Source organism: Trichoderma ghanense (genome assembly GCF_004382785.1).
Source record: "Trichoderma ghanense strain CCMA-1212 chromosome Unknown scaffold_4, whole genome shotgun sequence".
Taxonomy (NCBI): Eukaryota; Fungi; Ascomycota; class Sordariomycetes; order Hypocreales; family Hypocreaceae; genus Trichoderma; species Trichoderma ghanense.
The window spans coordinates 2,188,051-2,204,288 of record NW_027395667.1 but is presented as its reverse complement, the minus strand read 5'-3'; the positions used below and the strand labels follow the sequence as shown (position 1 = coordinate 2,204,288).

At 52.2% G+C, this 16,238-nt stretch overlaps 3 protein-coding genes across 3 annotated transcripts; 1 reads left to right on the top strand and 2 right to left on the bottom strand.

Annotated features, from left to right (window-relative positions):
- Nucleotides 1-736: 736 nt before the first annotated feature.
- CCMA1212_004890 (uncharacterized protein) lies at nucleotides 737-1,303 on the bottom strand (the record flags this gene model as incomplete). The annotated part of the gene is made up of 1 exon (XM_073702173.1): nucleotides 737-1,303. One exon carries the CDS (start codon nucleotides 1,301-1,303, stop codon nucleotides 737-739), a length of 567 nt encoding a protein of 188 aa, XP_073559731.1.
- A 725-nt stretch (nucleotides 1,304-2,028) lies between these two features.
- Nucleotides 2,029-2,880, top strand: CCMA1212_004889 (uncharacterized protein; the record flags this gene model as incomplete). The annotated part of the gene is made up of 3 exons (XM_073702172.1): nucleotides 2,029-2,038; nucleotides 2,153-2,330; nucleotides 2,388-2,880. The coding sequence occupies 3 exons, from the start codon at nucleotides 2,029-2,031 to the stop codon at nucleotides 2,878-2,880; spliced, it is 681 nt and encodes a 226-aa protein (XP_073559371.1).
- Nucleotides 2,881-7,178: 4,298 nt separating this feature from the next.
- On the bottom strand, nucleotides 7,179-9,912 carry CCMA1212_004888 (Serine/threonine-protein kinase HAL4/SAT4; the record flags this gene model as incomplete). Its single annotated transcript, XM_073702171.1, has 2 exons — nucleotides 7,179-9,429; nucleotides 9,905-9,912. The coding sequence occupies 2 exons, from the start codon at nucleotides 9,910-9,912 to the stop codon at nucleotides 7,179-7,181; spliced, it is 2,259 nt and encodes a 752-aa protein (XP_073559370.1).
- Between the last annotated feature and the right edge of the window lie 6,326 nt (nucleotides 9,913-16,238).

Below are 16,238 nucleotides of genomic sequence, written 5' to 3'. Positions count from 1 at the left end.
CGTCCGCTTGGGATCGGGCGGTTCAATGTTACCGCCGTCAAAAGGATGAGAATCCCTGGCGCCATGGCTTTTGTTGTTTCGCTTGGCTTAAACAGTTTGCATATTCAGCCACTACCCGCCCAGAAGGAAAGACGAGAAGACAAGGGGATAGAGAGAGAGGGAGAGAGAAAAGAACAGGTCTAAGGATCCGACGAACCTTGCTGTCTCCGACACCCTCAGAAGTAATCTCGTTACGTCCCGAACAGAAAACGAACGATCAACTTGAGACGTCGTTGGTGTTCTGTGCCGTGCCCATTTCACCGGTTTTGTCCCATCAAGGCTGGGTGTATTCGATGCTTCTGTGGCCATGACAAACAAACGGGTCCCGGCAGCTTGTAACGCCATCTAATGCTTTCACTGTACTCAGGAGACACATGTCGCATCCTTCGGTGTTTCTTTCGGGGGGGCTTGAAATCTATTGCTCGCACCCTGTCAATGGTAGGTAAGGGAGTATGTCGTAGTCTCACTCTGGCCCGGTTCCGCGATTCTCTTTTGACGTCTGACCTGACAAGTTGGATGTGTGACAAGATGAGATGACGAGGCGCATGCAATGTAAAATCGAGGCTTCATGTTTTGATTGTTGTTGCAATTTGACGGTTGAATCGAACTGAGAGGGGAAAACAAAGAAGACACGCGACCAACTATGATCAACTTCGGGTTGACAGATCATGCATTGACTGAGCGGCAATTTGTGCCACTAGAACCCATCATGGTAGAATGCAAAGCAGCCCAGAGCTGTTCCAGCAAGCGGCAAGAGCCCTCTAACCAGGTTCAGGGTGATCCATCGATCCAAGAGGCCCTTGACGCGCACCTTGGACACTTGCGTCTCCTCTCTGGCTTCTCGGCCAGCCTCTTCATGCAATGACCCGTTGACATCTTTCATGACCGTCAGGGTAAAGGGTACGATGGACAAGACGCAACCAGCGGCTCCCAGATAGCTCCCCCATGACCCCCCACCACCATGAGCACTGTATGCCGCAAGTATGTAAGCCAAAGAAGTGCCGACGGCGAACTTGGGCATCGAAGCAGCTCCACGCTTGTACAGTTCAGCCCATATTTTAGCAGACGATTGGTTCACTGCAGCAGCAGCTGGTGCTCCGCCGATGGAGAATGATATGATGGCCCCTGTAGCAGCATTAGAAGGGGCACAAGATGGCAATCTCCCATGCGACCGGAATACGTAGAGTTGAGACTTGCCGGACAGCCATGCGGAGCCGATGACGCCAGTCGCGACCAAGACGAGGGGTGGCCCGGAGAGGTGCATTCTATGTATGGTCCCGAGTAGCCCAAGATACGCCAATTTAGATGATGATGATGGTGCTTTGTTCGATGAAAGCGACGGTGTCTTTCCAAAGCGAAGAGGGCGGTAAAGCAAGAAGGTTTGAAATCTGGCTTATAGAAGCAATACGCCAGGTGTTGTTGAGCGACATTCACCCGATGGGCTTCAGCCAGTCGTTGCTGGATGTTCCTCGCAAATTCTCAGCATACCTACCTACCGTACCGTGTGGTAGTGGCTCCTGAACCCCACGATGACGTAGTAGCTCCAGCGGTCATACGACTACCAACATCACATTGCCAAAGGTGGTGACAAAGCAGCTTCAATGCTCTTAAGGCGATTTGGTGTCAGGTACGTATGCTGTTTGACCATATGCGGCTCTCGCTGAGAGTATTATTCTTAGACGCAGAGAAATCGAGCATCATCTACTTTGAAGTCAGCCGTGACCAAATCCGAAAAAGTGAACTGCGAGAGACACCGCCAGTGTGGAATGACAGGTAGCTACTGACCTGAGCTGGGTTATCGTTGCTCATAACTGTGGCAAGGCGACGTGCTATATTGCAATGGGCACGCAATCCATGAAAGGGATTTGGCACAGACAATAGTGACAAAAGCTGAGTGAGCCCTGTCAAGTATCTGTTTGCGGAAATGGTTTGGCTGTTCTTGTTCTTTTTCGAGCCAATTTCGAGTATTCCTTTTCAACGCAAACAATCATGGAAACGCGTAAGTAATGCAACGACGATACTGCGGGAAGAATTGGACGGCTCAAAGATGAGGCTTTTTGAGGAGGCAGCAGCTCAAATGGGAGATACTATGGCAGGAACTTGCAATATGCAGAAGATCCCGACGCAGAGAGTTCGACAGCTGAGGGCAAGAGATTGCTCGATTGGCTTTTGGACATGGCGCCTACATTACCTTTGGGCTTCGAATGGCCATTCGTCATCAAAAGGAGGCTGTCTGTTCCAAAGCTTGACAGCTCACATCTTGTTGATGGCATGAATGCCAATAATGGTAGGTATGTGTCAAGTCACCATAGACGTCCAAGGATCTCTCAGAATAATACCGGACTCAGGCCCCCGGGATCATCCAAGGCAGGCATCATGGTACTCCAAAGAAGGAGCGAGTACTTTCGACAAGATTCAGCAACAAGCTCCAAGTACCGCAGATCGCGGTCGACAGCGCCGTACAGGAGGATGACTCGATGGATGCAGTCGCTTACTTTAGACTGTCTTCAGAAAAGGGCTTCGTCATTCTTCGCCGTCGAGTGGAACTTCGTTGACGGCCAAGAAGAGTATCCTTCAGGGATCTGTGGAATAACGTTGTCGTGTCTTCGCGGCATGACCACAATGCTAATACCGCACAATGTGGAGTCATCGTTCTATCAGTTCTCAACTAACCCCTCAAGTATCAGTTTCTCGCTTTCGTTGCTAGGCAAATGGCTAGTCAAAACACCTGTTAATGGCAGCGGCCATAGAGCAAACCTTTGCAAAGAGATGTCTGGAGATTCTGTTGTCATCCAACCCAATATCGATATGGTCCAGGCAATGAAAGGCGAGACGTGGTAGGTGGGATATGCTCGAAGGGGACCATCCGCCATATCCACCTGCTGTCTCTGGACGAGGATGTTCTCCGGTCTCCTCTGTGCCTTTGGCAAAAGGGGGGGGGAGGCTTGAAGATTTGCTGCAAAGGGCACAAGAGACGGCAGAGAACTGTCGAATGCGGCTATATGCGAACAACTTCGCAGCAGACGGTTGTAGTATGGAGAACCAAAGTCAACGATCCTCTCCGTACAAGATAATTTTGCGTTTCACCCTTTGTGTGCGAGAACGATAGGCGAGACGAATCATGTGACACCATGTTCTCTACCTGCCTGTATCAACCTGTCTTTAGGATGTCCCTTCCTCAGTAGGCCCTGGGTAGGTAGGTAGTCACGTAAGGTAGGTGCAATTCAGTGTTTACCTATTCAGTCGATCATGGCCTTTCAGATTCAATCTCTCGGCACCAGATACCGGTATGGGAAGGCAAATGAAGCTCTGAATATCCTCGGCAGTGTGTGCGATTGAGGTCGCGTAGCTCAGACCAGATGGCTGTCCTCCTCCATCCCGGCTCGAAGATTTCATGCCAAATCGGATGACACTTGGAAAGCAACAGCCTTCAGCAAACGAGCGTACCTTCCGTCGTGCGTCATACTCCAGGCATACCCCAATCCACCTGCTCAACCCAAGGTTAGGCAGATACTTCTGATTTGCGTTCCTCCACTGTGACTTCGAATCGCCTTCTCACGTTAGCTGAGATCTGCTACCATAGTAGTTAAATGCTCTCAACGATGTTTATCAAGCCTAGAATGCGAGATGAGCCTCCATGTGCAGCCTGTACAGCTGTTTCACCTCTTAAAATACACTTACTAAATTCGCAGCATGATATTAGTTTCATGGCCCGATAAATCGATTTCTTGAGGATGAAATACGTACTTGATGTTTGGCTTGTAGATGGCGTCCATCTCCCTGCAAGGGATTACCAATCCATGATAAGAGGCTGGCGAGATGGGCCTCCTCGGCGACCTCGTCCCCGTCTTTTACCTCGTTTTCTGAAAGCCTCAGCGTAAGTGTCTACTAGGTAGGTTTAGAGTCTATTTCTTAAGGACCTTCTGGATTCAATTGCATGTTATACAGTATGTAGCTTAAGGTAGGTACGGAATCGTGTCGTCAAGATTGATTAACAAAATGAACCAACGGCCAATGTACACCAGTCGTACTATGACAATTCGCAGGCGAACGGTACTCCGCCGAAGCGCGATGAAGGCCGTATCTCATGATCAGATGTTTTACGTACGAGCTATCGTGACAGGCCGCAATTTGTCCATCCGCAAACGTCATCGAGGTGCCGTTCCCGAGGAGATGGTTCTCCCCCATCCTTGGGCATCGGCTCTAAGCCACGGCATAGTATATCTGGCCCGCAAGAGATCTGAGAGAAAAATAGACACCCTGTAACTGACTTGGCACTGCTGGTAACAGAGGTAAGGTAGGTTGATTTGCAAGCTGCCAAGTCACCGATCCGCCTGTGCAGAAATGCACACGCCCCCGGCTCAAGGACCCTTGATAGGGTGCGTGACAGGAGCGGTCAGTCTTGGGGATCTACCAAGCTGCATGAAGTAGACGTTACTTCCATCAAGAAGCCTTGAGGCGCGTTCAAGTACCGTCTACATCTGCTGAGGACCGTCCTTGACCTGCTCCCAACATCAGCCTCATATGCAGCGCTTCACACCATCTGCGGCATGCCGGCAACAGCTGGGGGCCATGGCTGAGAGGAATACAAGGGCGGTCCAGCGAAGCCAAGAGGTTGACGGCACTCATCCTGGTTGGATTTTTGTGCTACCGCTCAATATTCCGACTCAGCGTCAACATCACGGATGAGAATGCTCATGCAATTACACAGCGCATGGAGGGGGAGGAGTCAGTTGATAAAAGGCGAGAGCAGCACAGATACGGGTGACCCGGCTCCGAAGCTCACGTTTCGTCAGCCGTGCACCGAAGCCTGCAAGGGAAGAATCTCCCAATGTATGCAGCCGATATCGCTAGGCGCAGGCGAAGCAGCCGGTGCCAGCACGGTGGCTGTATCTCATGGCCCGAACAAGGAAACATGACAAGCAAAAACGACTGCAAGGGCAGGGCTAAGCATTACAGGTGATATGCGTCAAACAGCTCAGTCCCCTGCGGCTGATATGCAAGATGCAGCCAAGCCGGCAGCTGTCGCCCGACGGCGGCAACCGTTTGCCTACCTAAGGCACCGACTTACGAAATGCCATACCTACTTATGCGAAGACGATCGACTTGCGGCGGGCGTTGCTCTTTGGCGGTGATAAGGCGGCGCGCCAGCGAGCTTCGAGGTCGCAAGCACTGGCAAAGATCCGGTTCCCTTTCCCTCCTTTTCACCACCCGTGCGGTTGTTTCAAAAGCGTGTTGTCTGAAGCAAAAGCCCGTGCTTCATGCGTGCCTCGGGTAGCTGGAACGGGAGACAAGGTACCTATTAATGAGAACCTTGTCTTTGCTGCTATGAAATCGACCAACTAGTGGAAAAGGAGAGGGAAGCTCCAGCTGCCTTTTGCAACATGGAAATAGAGTCCGCAGCACCGCCCAACTGTTTTATTTGCTGGATGGATTCACATGCCGAATGAATTCCAGAGGGCATGCACAGCTTCGCCTCGTCGGCGAATAGCTTGTCTGGAATTCTCCTCTGCAGACGCTTGCATGACTCGTTCCCCATCGTCATGCAGCTCCAAACGAGCTACGGGCATGACTAGCGATGCATCTACTTGCTCAATGTCACGGCGCGGACCAACCAGCTCGTGGTGTCTCTTCTCGCTCGTCCTTGTCTCCAGAAGTGCTGCTCCGATCAGACTCCTTGCTGCCTCGGAGAAAAAAGATGAGAAGGGTCTTGTCATTTGTCACATTCGCCCGGCTATCTTCCCAAGCAAGTGTCAAGACCGAAAAAAAAAAAAAAAAAAAAAAAAAAAAAAAAAAAAAAAAAAAAAAAAAAAAAAAAAAAAAAAAAAAAAAAAAAAAAAAAAAAAAAAAAAAAAAAAAAAAAAAAAAAAAAAAAAAAAAAAAAAAAAAAAAAAAAAAAAAAAAAAAAAAAAAAAAAAAAAAAAAAAAAAAAAAAAAAAAAAAAAAAAAAAAAAAAAAAAAAAAAAAAAAAAAAAAAAAAAAAAAAAAAAAAAAAAAAAAAAAAAAAAAAAAAAAAAAAAAAAAAAAAAAAAAAAAAAAAAAAAAAAAAAAAAAAAAAAAAAAAAAAAAAAAAAAAAAAAAAAAAAAAAAAAAAAAAAAAAAAAAAAAAAAAAAAAAAAAAAAAAAAAAAAAAAAAAAAAAAAAAAAAAAAAAAAAAAAAAAAAANCTCGACACAATGATACACTGCTTGAGCTGCACAGGGACTGCGTCTTTGACTGCCGTCACTGGTTCTCCAGGCATGAATGTATTGGCAAGATTAAAGTACATCTTCAGTAGTCTATTAGGAGAAAGGAATTCGCGACGCCTCCCAGGCGCGCCGTTTGAGGCAGTTCGCTTTGCCATCACCTCTTCTGAAGTCGGTATCGCAGAGCGCTCATCGTTTCCCCTTCAAGACGTTCTGCAGCATCTTCTTTTACTCATTCCAGGTAGGGGCGAGGAAGGGGGAAAGGCGCAAAAGGAGAAGAGCCCATCTCTCTTTTCAAGGGAATTCCGTACCTCCCAGAGAGACAGCGGACAAAGTAAAGTAAGAAAATGGCATGGAATCCTCCATGCATGCATGAAACTCTTGCGGCCGCTCACTCTACTGAGCTAAGGATATCATGACACTCGCGTGGACTCATCTCCCCGTCTTGATGTATACAACAGACCCAGAACAGAAAAGAAGAAGTGAAAGGGGTTGGATCGACTCACGATCACACACCCCCGTGTATGCTCTGTAATGAAATGCCATGCGTGCAGATACCGCCGCTGTCTCTTGAAGAGAAGATGACGAGCAGGGAGGTTGGCACAATGCAGCTTGAACAAAAGGAAAAGAAACGACGATATTCAACCTCCAATAAAACGCCAGCCAGACTGACCCTCTCTCTTGGGCCGCTTGAATCTCACCACCAACTCTAATAGGTGAGATGACAGCTCTTATTCCCACCTGGACAGTGCACCACCCCGTAATAACACCCAGAAGAAAGAAAGGACAAGAAGAAGAAAGGAGGTCGGGTAGACCGGAGTGTAAGAAAGGCGTGAGTCTATGGCAAACTCCGAAGGAGACGCCAGGAATTTCAAAAGAGGGAAAAGAAGGAAAACAACAAAAACAATCACTACACGCCACCCTGGTTCGATAAAGGCTCTGGTGTAGAAGGCGGTCAGTATCCAGCCTGGCCGGGCATTTTGCCCAACGAGTGAGAGCCGTACGTCTTCGGCGGCAGGTGGTTGTGGCAGAAGATTTTACTACCGCTCTTGCCGCCGTAATCCTTCTTGGTCACGTCAATCGTGTGCTTGGGGTCGTCGTACGACTCGACTTGGCAGCACTCGATGTTCTTGACCCAACGATTGGTGATGACCTCGTAGATACTGATGCGGCTGTTGGGATCCGGATTGAGCATCTGCAGCAGGATTCGTCGCAGGGCTGGAGGGTTGACGCCGATATCGAGAGCCTGGCAGTAGGGGTAGTCCGTGTCGGTGATGGTGGCGCTCTCCTCTCCCTCGTGCTTCTTGTTCCACTTGTTCCAGCCCGCCACCAGCTTATCGTAGTGGAGGTTGCCAGCTTCGGCTCTCGACCAAATGGCACCGCCAAAAGTCATGTAGATCATAACAATGGCTGTGCTCCACACGTCAAGGGCTCGCGGGTCGTATGCGCCCTTCTTCTGAAGCACCTCGGGCGCGATGTAGGGCTCGCTGCCACACAGCCCCGGGCTGCAGAGCCGAATCTCGCCCATGTTTCTACCACACTGGCCGCCGGATTCGCGAAGGCCCGGGTGGGTGCCGCAAAAGACCTCGGAAACGCCAAAGTCGGTAATTTTCAACTTGCTGTCCTTGGTGATGAGCAGGTTCTCGAGCTTAATGTCACGATGGGCAATGCCATTGGCGTGCAGGTAGTTGACGCCCTGGATGAGCTGCTTGAAGAGGCACAGGCGATCCTTAAGCTTGGCCTCGCCTTTCAGGTGACCCTTTTGCACAAGGCTGAACAGGTCGCCCTCGGAGCAGTATTCCATGACGTGGTTCCATCGCCCGTGGTCAGTGCAGAGGCGAATCGTCTCGACAATGTTTGGATGGTGCAGGCTCTTGCCGATGCTGAACTCGGACTTGATCTTCTTGTCGTAATCCTCTTTGCTCTCCCGGCTCGACTTGCTTCGGAACTCCTTGACGGCGTACATTTCAGTGGGAAAGCCTTTGCGCACCATGAGAGAAACTTTGGAGGCGGCACCCTTTCCAAGATGCTTGCCGTGGCGACCCAGGAGCTTGCTCTGGTATTCGAACTCGTCCTGAAGGACGGCGACATCCACATTGAAATCGTCGGGCAAGCTTAAGCTCATGCGACGGGCCTTGGCGCCAGTTCCGACATCAGGGGGCAGCGCCCAGGGGAGTCGCTCGGGAGGATACGGCTGGTCAGTGGGCTTTGTGCTGGCATGCTGGTGAGGAGGCGGCCCGCGACTTCCAGCGTCAAAGCTGTTAGCACGGCGTGACGCAGCCTTGGTGGGACGCCCAGAAGTGCGGCCGACTGTGCCGACAAAGTTGACGGCGCGTCCGCGCAAGCTGAGTCCGGTCGAGGCACGGTTCTTCTTCTTGAATTCGGCCTCGGTGAGCACATCCTCGTCAACGAGAGATGCCTTGTCTCCTTGCGCGCCATCGAGAGACGGCGCCATGGTGGGAGACGGAGGCGAATTTGATCGAGTAGTATTGTTGTACGGTCTCGTAAATGAGAAGCGACTTGAGCGCGTGCCCGGGCGAGCGGTGCTGGTGAAAGGTCGGTGCAGGTAGGACGACTCTGAGGGAGTCGGCGAACCGGATTCAAAGACCGGAGCGTCCTGTGCGCCGGGACGGCGAAAGAAGTTGGTCATTGTGCTCTTGATGCTGGAAGTCGAGAGCCGAGCTGAGCGCCGTGATGGCGGCGGTGGTTCCTGAATGGAAGGTCGGCTCGAAGTGGGCGTCAGGTCTGTGAGAGACCTGTTACTGTTGCTGTTGGTGCGTGCAAGCTCAGAAGAAGATGCGGTGCCTGGCTTTGCGACTGAGACAGGAAATGCTGCCGATGCAGGAGACAGGAGGCTGCTGGAGGTTGGCCTGGCCACTGGAGCCGGATTCAGAGCTGCAGCGGAGGCTTCGACTGGCGTCGTCTTGCGCGAGGGCGAGGAAAGAACAGCGGTCTTGTTGGCAGACGTCACAGCGCCGGCAGGTTGCTGCTGATGCGAGGCGTGGTCAGACTGTGTGTTGAAACTGCTGCGGTCGTCCTGGTCTTGGTCATGCGCATTCCTCAGCGATGTAAAGTCTTGCGATTGGCGGCCGCTGGTGGGCGTAACGGGTTCAATGGGGCCCTCGCTCTCGGTCTCGTCACCCTCGAGGATTGGATCCGAGAGATCAATCGTGGGCTGGCGGGAAGGCAATTCGGCGTTGTAGTAGCTGCTTGTATCAGAGGCGCATTGAAGCGATTGCGCGCATTTGTCCGCTGAAGCCAGTTGCAGACGGTGTCAGCAAATTTGGTGACGATGAAAACCGCGGAAAGAAGAGAATAAGAATAAACAATATAAAGTGTATCAGAAAAATAATGAAAGGGAAAAAAAAGGGCAAAATGAGAAATGTGCAAGCCCGCTTGTCGAAGGGGAAATAGGTAGGGAGGCAGAGAGGCAAGGCAAGGCAAGGCAAATCGTCGAAATGATGCAGATATGCCGTCGAATCAAAACGAGTCGGGACGTTGGAGCAAATTATTCAGCAGCGAACCCAAAAAAAGGTGGTGTGTCGAAGAGACGCTGCGCGCCAAGGAAAAAAAAACCTGCAGCGCACCAGGAAAAGAACTCAGAGGCGTCGTGGGTGCCACAGAAGGCTCTCTGAATGGATGGGGAGGGAAAGCAGGAACTGGAGGCGAAATCGGCAAGACGTCGCCATGATAAATGCGAGGAAAAAAAAAAAAAGTAGAATGCAAAGAGGGCTTATCTAAGGCAAGGAACAAGGAACGTGGAAACAAAAGGCGAATAAGTCACTCACCCTCTGGAGCCGGGACAGGCGCTACTGGCGCTGAAGCTGGAGCAGCAGCCAGCATCCCCGGACCTGCTGAAAGCGCCATAGCTCTGGCGGTTGGTTTGGCTGGAGGGGCCTGGGCTCCACTGTTCTGGAAGCGAGGAAACGGTGGTACAGCGCCTGTGGGTGAGTAAGGTAGATATCGTACTAAGGTAGAAGGCGCCGCTTGGCTGCAATGCGGTGCGATGCAAAGTTGTAGTGTAGGGAGTACCCTCGAAACGCTGCTGTCGTCGTCGTTGTGTGTTGCGACTGCGACTACGACTGGACTGCGACACGCTACCGGCGCTGTATCAGGGTAATGGCGGTTCGTTAGCGTCTAGGCGTCGGCAGGAGGCGAATCAGAGTGCTGGCTGGTGCTTCTCTAGAAGCGTTCGATTCGGGGCCGATCCTGCTTGGAGGGGGATCTCTGGGGCGGGCCTGCGACGTAATTGGGCTGTTGCTTTAACCACTCACCGGCCAACAAAGGCTCGGCTCTGACGACAAGAGAGGTTCAAGTCCGCGGTGTTGCCGAGGGGGGCTCTTTGCCGTGGACGGGGGGCGTCGATTCCGCGGCGGTCGTTGCGCTGGATTTCGACGTCACGGTTCGCTGACGGCGTCTTGAAAAGACAAGCCAAACCGATGAATTCGAGGAGAGGGCGCGGGGCTGTGGTAGGCGTCGGATGCCTCATAGAAGTAGGTACCTAGGTAGGTAGTAGCGAAGAACCCCCGGATCTGAGGTTGGCGACGTTAGGATTCGGGTGGCGGCGAAGTGTGGAGATCGATGATGCCAGATATCGAAGCGGACGGGTTCAGTCAGGCCTTGGTTCTTCCCATTCTCTTTCGCCTGGTTTTTCTTCCTTTTTTTCCCTAGGTGCTCATCGACCTCGTTCTTTTCCCCTTCGCCCTTTTTCACGTTGATGCGTTGGCCGTAAAGCGGGTTTTTCTGGCAGCGACAAAGCCGTCCGTGACCCCACCGAGGCTTTTAAGCACTTCAAGGTGGGCTGTAAGCCGACTGGGAGGAGCTCGTCTCGCGTCAATCTGGTCGGTGAAGGTTTGGGTCAGATGCCGAATCCGGCCCGGCGTCGACGTTGAAGGGTAGGACAAGTGAAGAGAGACGCAGATTGTAGGTATGGGTGGCTTATAGGCTGACGGTGAAGAGGTTATCAGCGAAGCCAAAACAAAAATACTGGAATCAGTAAATAAGGTGAATCAGGAACATGAAGGGAGAAAAAAAAAGGAAACGGTCAAACAAAGAGCGAGAAAGAGAAAGTAACGGGTGGAGATTCGCTTTCCTTGCTCTTGAGTTGTCTCGATTCAGTAAAGCCAGCCAAGACACGAGGAGAGAGAAATGATCCAAAGCGTGGGAGGTGGAGGCATTTAATAAAACAATGGGCGATGTCCAAATCGAGGCGCTCTGGATGCAAATCTGGAGGGGGATTCGACGAGCCGGAGTCGCTCGTACTTCGTACACGGTACAGGTCTGCCGTGCCTGCGCGGAGCAGGAAGGGTATCCGGTACCTGGTACTGGCCTGGTGGCTTGCCAATCGTCCCCTTGTGTCGATGCCAAGGCCATCTGATTTGGCCCCTAGCATTTGACTTGCATTTTAGCACCAGAGGGCGGGCAATCTTCTCACGTCTGTTCTGTACGTGTACATGTTGGCACGGCTGGGATGGCACAGGATCCTTGAAGCGTGCCACAAAAATCCAAAACCCTCGATCCAATGGTCATGTATTCCGTGCCGGGTGCAGAGACAATATTGCCGTACCATCAAAACCGCGGGCGGGTAGGTAGTCTTTGCCAGTGTGACCCGTGCCCTGTGCCTCCTGAGAGTAGCGGTTATAGGCCTTATACAGAGGGTGTACGAAGCGCCAGTACTCTCCGCAGTGCCGATTAAACGCAAGGTCTCAGGAGTAGATGCATACCTTACAGCGGGAGCCATGAGCTATTAAGAGACCAACAAAGACCGAGGCGGGTGTGCATCAGGACGACAATGCTCTGTACGTTACCTAAGGGTAGAGAGGTACCTGAGGTACCTAGGTAAGTGGCTTCTTGGGAAGGGAGGAGTCGCGTGCATGAGGTACCTGGAGATGCGTTGATGACGCCTGATTTGCGAAAGCGGTACTCGGCTGCGGTCTGGTAGGTACGGAGAACCACATCATGATCTGCCATGCCCAAAGCAATGCCCTCCAATGACAGTTTACCTTATTAGGTACTCCGGGACTGCTCGGTGCTCGGTACATGATCCAGGTAAGGTACTCATCGGCGCCAAGTTTCGCTTGCAGGCTCGCTTCCCTCTTCGCTCCCTGACGAGGAGGGCACCTCCCAATCTCACAAGAACACCGGCGCACCCCCCGGATCTTGAAATCTCATTTCTCGAGCAGCAGCAGAATCCACAGGGCCATCGTCACCATCATTTCGGAACAAGAACCTTACAGATGGCACTGTAAAAATAGAAACTTGGAGGCGAAACACTGGTTGGGCGGTGCGTAACAGACACGAGGCTCTTCCGTTCCAGACAACCTAGTAGTACCTTAAGGTAGTCGACACTTGAAGAGGTTGCCTTGCTTGACGATTCACTACTACCTAGTACCTAGTAGGTACCCGACACCTGTCTCCCACCATCAGGCTCACTCGCAGGCTGCTGCTCAGTAGGTAGGTACTAGGAGGTAACTTCAGGTTGATGTGATTGATGAGAAGCTGGAGAACCAAAAACTTGGAAGCTGCAAACTTCCAAGTTGGAGCCAGGGGCAGGCAAGGTGGTAGGGAAGGTACAGACCTCACGGAAGGTAAAGCAGTGGTACCTTCAATACCGTGGATAAGTCGGAAGGATGTAGGTACCTTGTGAGCATGCAAGCACGGAAGGCACCAAACAGATGCGCACCTTCCCGTCTCCAGACCTCCAAGGTTCTCCTCTCCAGGCTTGCCCTCTTGTAGACTTCATCATCTGCACACCCATACGATGCGGCCGACTCCAAAATGGGTGACCGACATGACCCTCACGCCCGCATCTCTGCCAGTGCTCTTCGTCCAAGCATCGGTCGGGTGACGGGATCAACAGCCGCGCTGGGGAGCTGCGCGCGTATCGCCGCGCTACTCAGCGTGAGGCTTTCTCTGTTTCTCTGCTCTCTGTCTCGCTCCTTTTCACTTCTTACAGCCGAATACTCTTGGGGGCTCCAAGATCCCAACGTCACGGCTCCCGGCATATACATACAGCTGGTGCATGTGCATACGGGGCCCAGTGGTACTCCGTAGGAGCTCCTTTTACTTTCTTCTTCATGATTGTTTTCGCATTTGCTCATCACGGTTCTGATGAAGACCTCCTTGACACAGTGAAGAATGCGCAGGCATGGAACAGACCGTTCTCGTGGTCAAGATGAGAAACCTGCTACTTTCGTACAAAGTATGCGTGTGGAACTCCCCGATCGCCCATGGCCCCTTCATGTTCTAGCGCAGCAGCCAAGGGATCGACGTAACATTTCGATCCCCCCGGGTGCCAGGACAGGCGAGCCAGGCGTCACAGGTGATTTCAAGCCAAGTAACGGCTTATTACACCAACATCAGCGACGTCGGTATGTACTCGATACTCGTACGAGCACGCCGGCGTACAAATGCTATGCGGCTATCCCGCTTGGTATTCGGAAGCTAGAACTATGAATAGGGACAGGATGCAGACACACCACCCATCTTGTCGTAGCGATGCGTGCTGGCCCTTTCTCGGCCCCGGTCCACCGTTTCCCGTGTCCGATGCCATCAGCTAGAAACCGGCCTCTCTTTTTCTGCTGCTCCGGACGCCGTGCAAGCAATGCATGAGGCACGTCTTGTGCTCCATGCTTGGGGCGCATACGCATACATGTAGCATACATGTACACCGAGAATCTGCTCGAAGTGCAGAGTAGCTGGTGCCAACAGGAGACTGCCAAGGCGCTGCCCTCTGAAGAAGGCATGTACAGTACTCCGTACCAGAAGCGGCAATCAATTCATCAAGCGTGCTTTGCTGCAAGTACTTGTACTGCCAGGCATCAAAGCTTGGCGGCCGCCAGCATCAGTTACTCATTGCTCGACGCCCCTTTGCAGCTTTTGTACCTGCATAGGACGGTCCTCAAGCCCCGATATGCCACGTTAAAGCCGCATGTCCGTCACGCATGGGTATCTCGAAAAGTCTCCTTCTTCGGCCGGGCCACAAACGAGGCGCTTGCCACGTCTACTTCAGAATCAGATTCCGGGTCTTCTCCGCTCGTCCACCCGCTTGCTGGTCAACGGCCTTTCCACCTCATGCTTGACTGATGCCAGAGCACGTCGCGCCTCGCAGGTCACACTCAACTTTGCCTGGGTGAAATACTACGTAGCTGTAGTTACTACTACTGCGGTACATACATACCTATCTTCGTGCCTACTACTTACTAGTGCCCAATTACGCCCCTGGTCGATCCCCCCTTTCCCCTTCTCCGATCCAGTCGGCCGCAGAGCCTATGTATCTGACCGTTGGCAGCACGGGAGCAAAACGAAGCAGCGAATTGCAAACCCCAGCTCAAGGGGAATTGGGACGGGTTCCACGACGAGCAGCAGTAGAAGAACGGTGAACGGGTGGACAGAGTACCGAATGCTATTGCCGGTACTTGTACGAGATGAGCCGGAGGAGCCAAGGTTAATTATAGCAACTGGATTCGAGCAGCAGCGAGTCACGGGCATCACTCTATGTGACTGAGGAATATTACCCCCATCTCGTAATGGGGACCCGTCGGCAAGAAGCGAAAATGACGCTTGCCATCGGATTCTCAGCGCTGCAAGGTATCACATACTCGGGCTATACAGTATGCGTCAATTGCGACGCCATCGCGGGTTCGACGCCCGTACCAAGGTACGGGTGGCATACAGCAGGGGGCGGCGCACCACATCTAGAGATGATTTCAGGGTCTCATGAGCCCAGGGACGACGATGGTCCACTTGAGCTGGTGGTTCCGTGGGAGCGGGCGGCAATGGCAATGGACCACCACACCACCAGCAGTCCCCAAGGATGAATCGAACAACAAAAAGCCAGCGAACCGCGCGAGCCTGGCAGCGTGAGCTACTTCGCACACGTCTTGCGGCCGTCTTTACTATACTTTCTCTGCTTGACCAACTTCACCAGACTACTGTCACCGCGGCAGCTCAGGGTCTTCGGAGCTCAAAGCCACGCTTCTTTCCCATGGCCTCCACACGCACCCGACGCTATTCCTCAAGCACTTTCACCTGCTTCTCATTGATGCATGTGCTTGCACAGGCTAAGGACTGTCGGCTCCGTGGGCTCCTTCACTCGCTATTGGATATGCCCGGCTCAAACGGCACCCAAAGCGGCTTCAAGCCAAGCAGGCAAGGAAGCATCACCAAGCTAGGCGGTATGTGCCGTGCCGTCCCTAATTCGGTAGGAGGGCAGTGAGGCGATTGGCTGAATCCGCGCTTTTCGCGCTTCTCATCATTAATTTCGTCCTGAGGTAAAGCTCGCACGCTCACTTTCTCACTCAGAACAAGAGGTATTGCTTTCAAGCGGAGCCATTCGTGCGGTTTGCATGAGCTTGGGATATGCCGCCACCTCGTGCTGCCCGTGCAATGGGGGCCGTCGCTCGGGCTGGCCAGGTGTTTCTGTCCAGCGCCGGTAACGCGTCGACAGGAGCACAAAATACAGACGCAACAAACGATTCAAGGCGGAATATCAAAAACGGAAAAAGTCGTCTCTAGGCACAGCGTCATGAAGCACACCCTGATGATAGCTGTCATAACGTAGGCACAAGGGCCAGCATCGTGTCTCCGCCAGTGACGAGAGCAGTCTTTATAATGCTCTTTCTACCTACGACACTTGAAGTGCTCATCGCCTCGCACGAAATGCCATGCAAGGCGTCCTACACACGCCACGAGCAGGGGGCTTCCGATATTCTGTTGGCCTCCGGTTGACCTCTTGAAGGTGCTACAGGATCTAGAGTCGTTTGGGCCAAGGACGACAGTCGTGACACATCTCGAGTTGTGCGAGGTGCTTCGGCAAGCACACACCGTGAGAGGTTGTACACGTGCAGAGTCCATTGACAGAAGCAGCAGCCTCCCATCATACGCTTCCTATCTGACATCTCATTCCATGTACCTGGTGCGCTTCTCCCTTGCTCTGATCAAGGCTGTCAATCCTGGCTGTCAATCCTTGCTGAAAATGCCGAGCACAACATCGACTTCCTCTCTTACGTTCCTC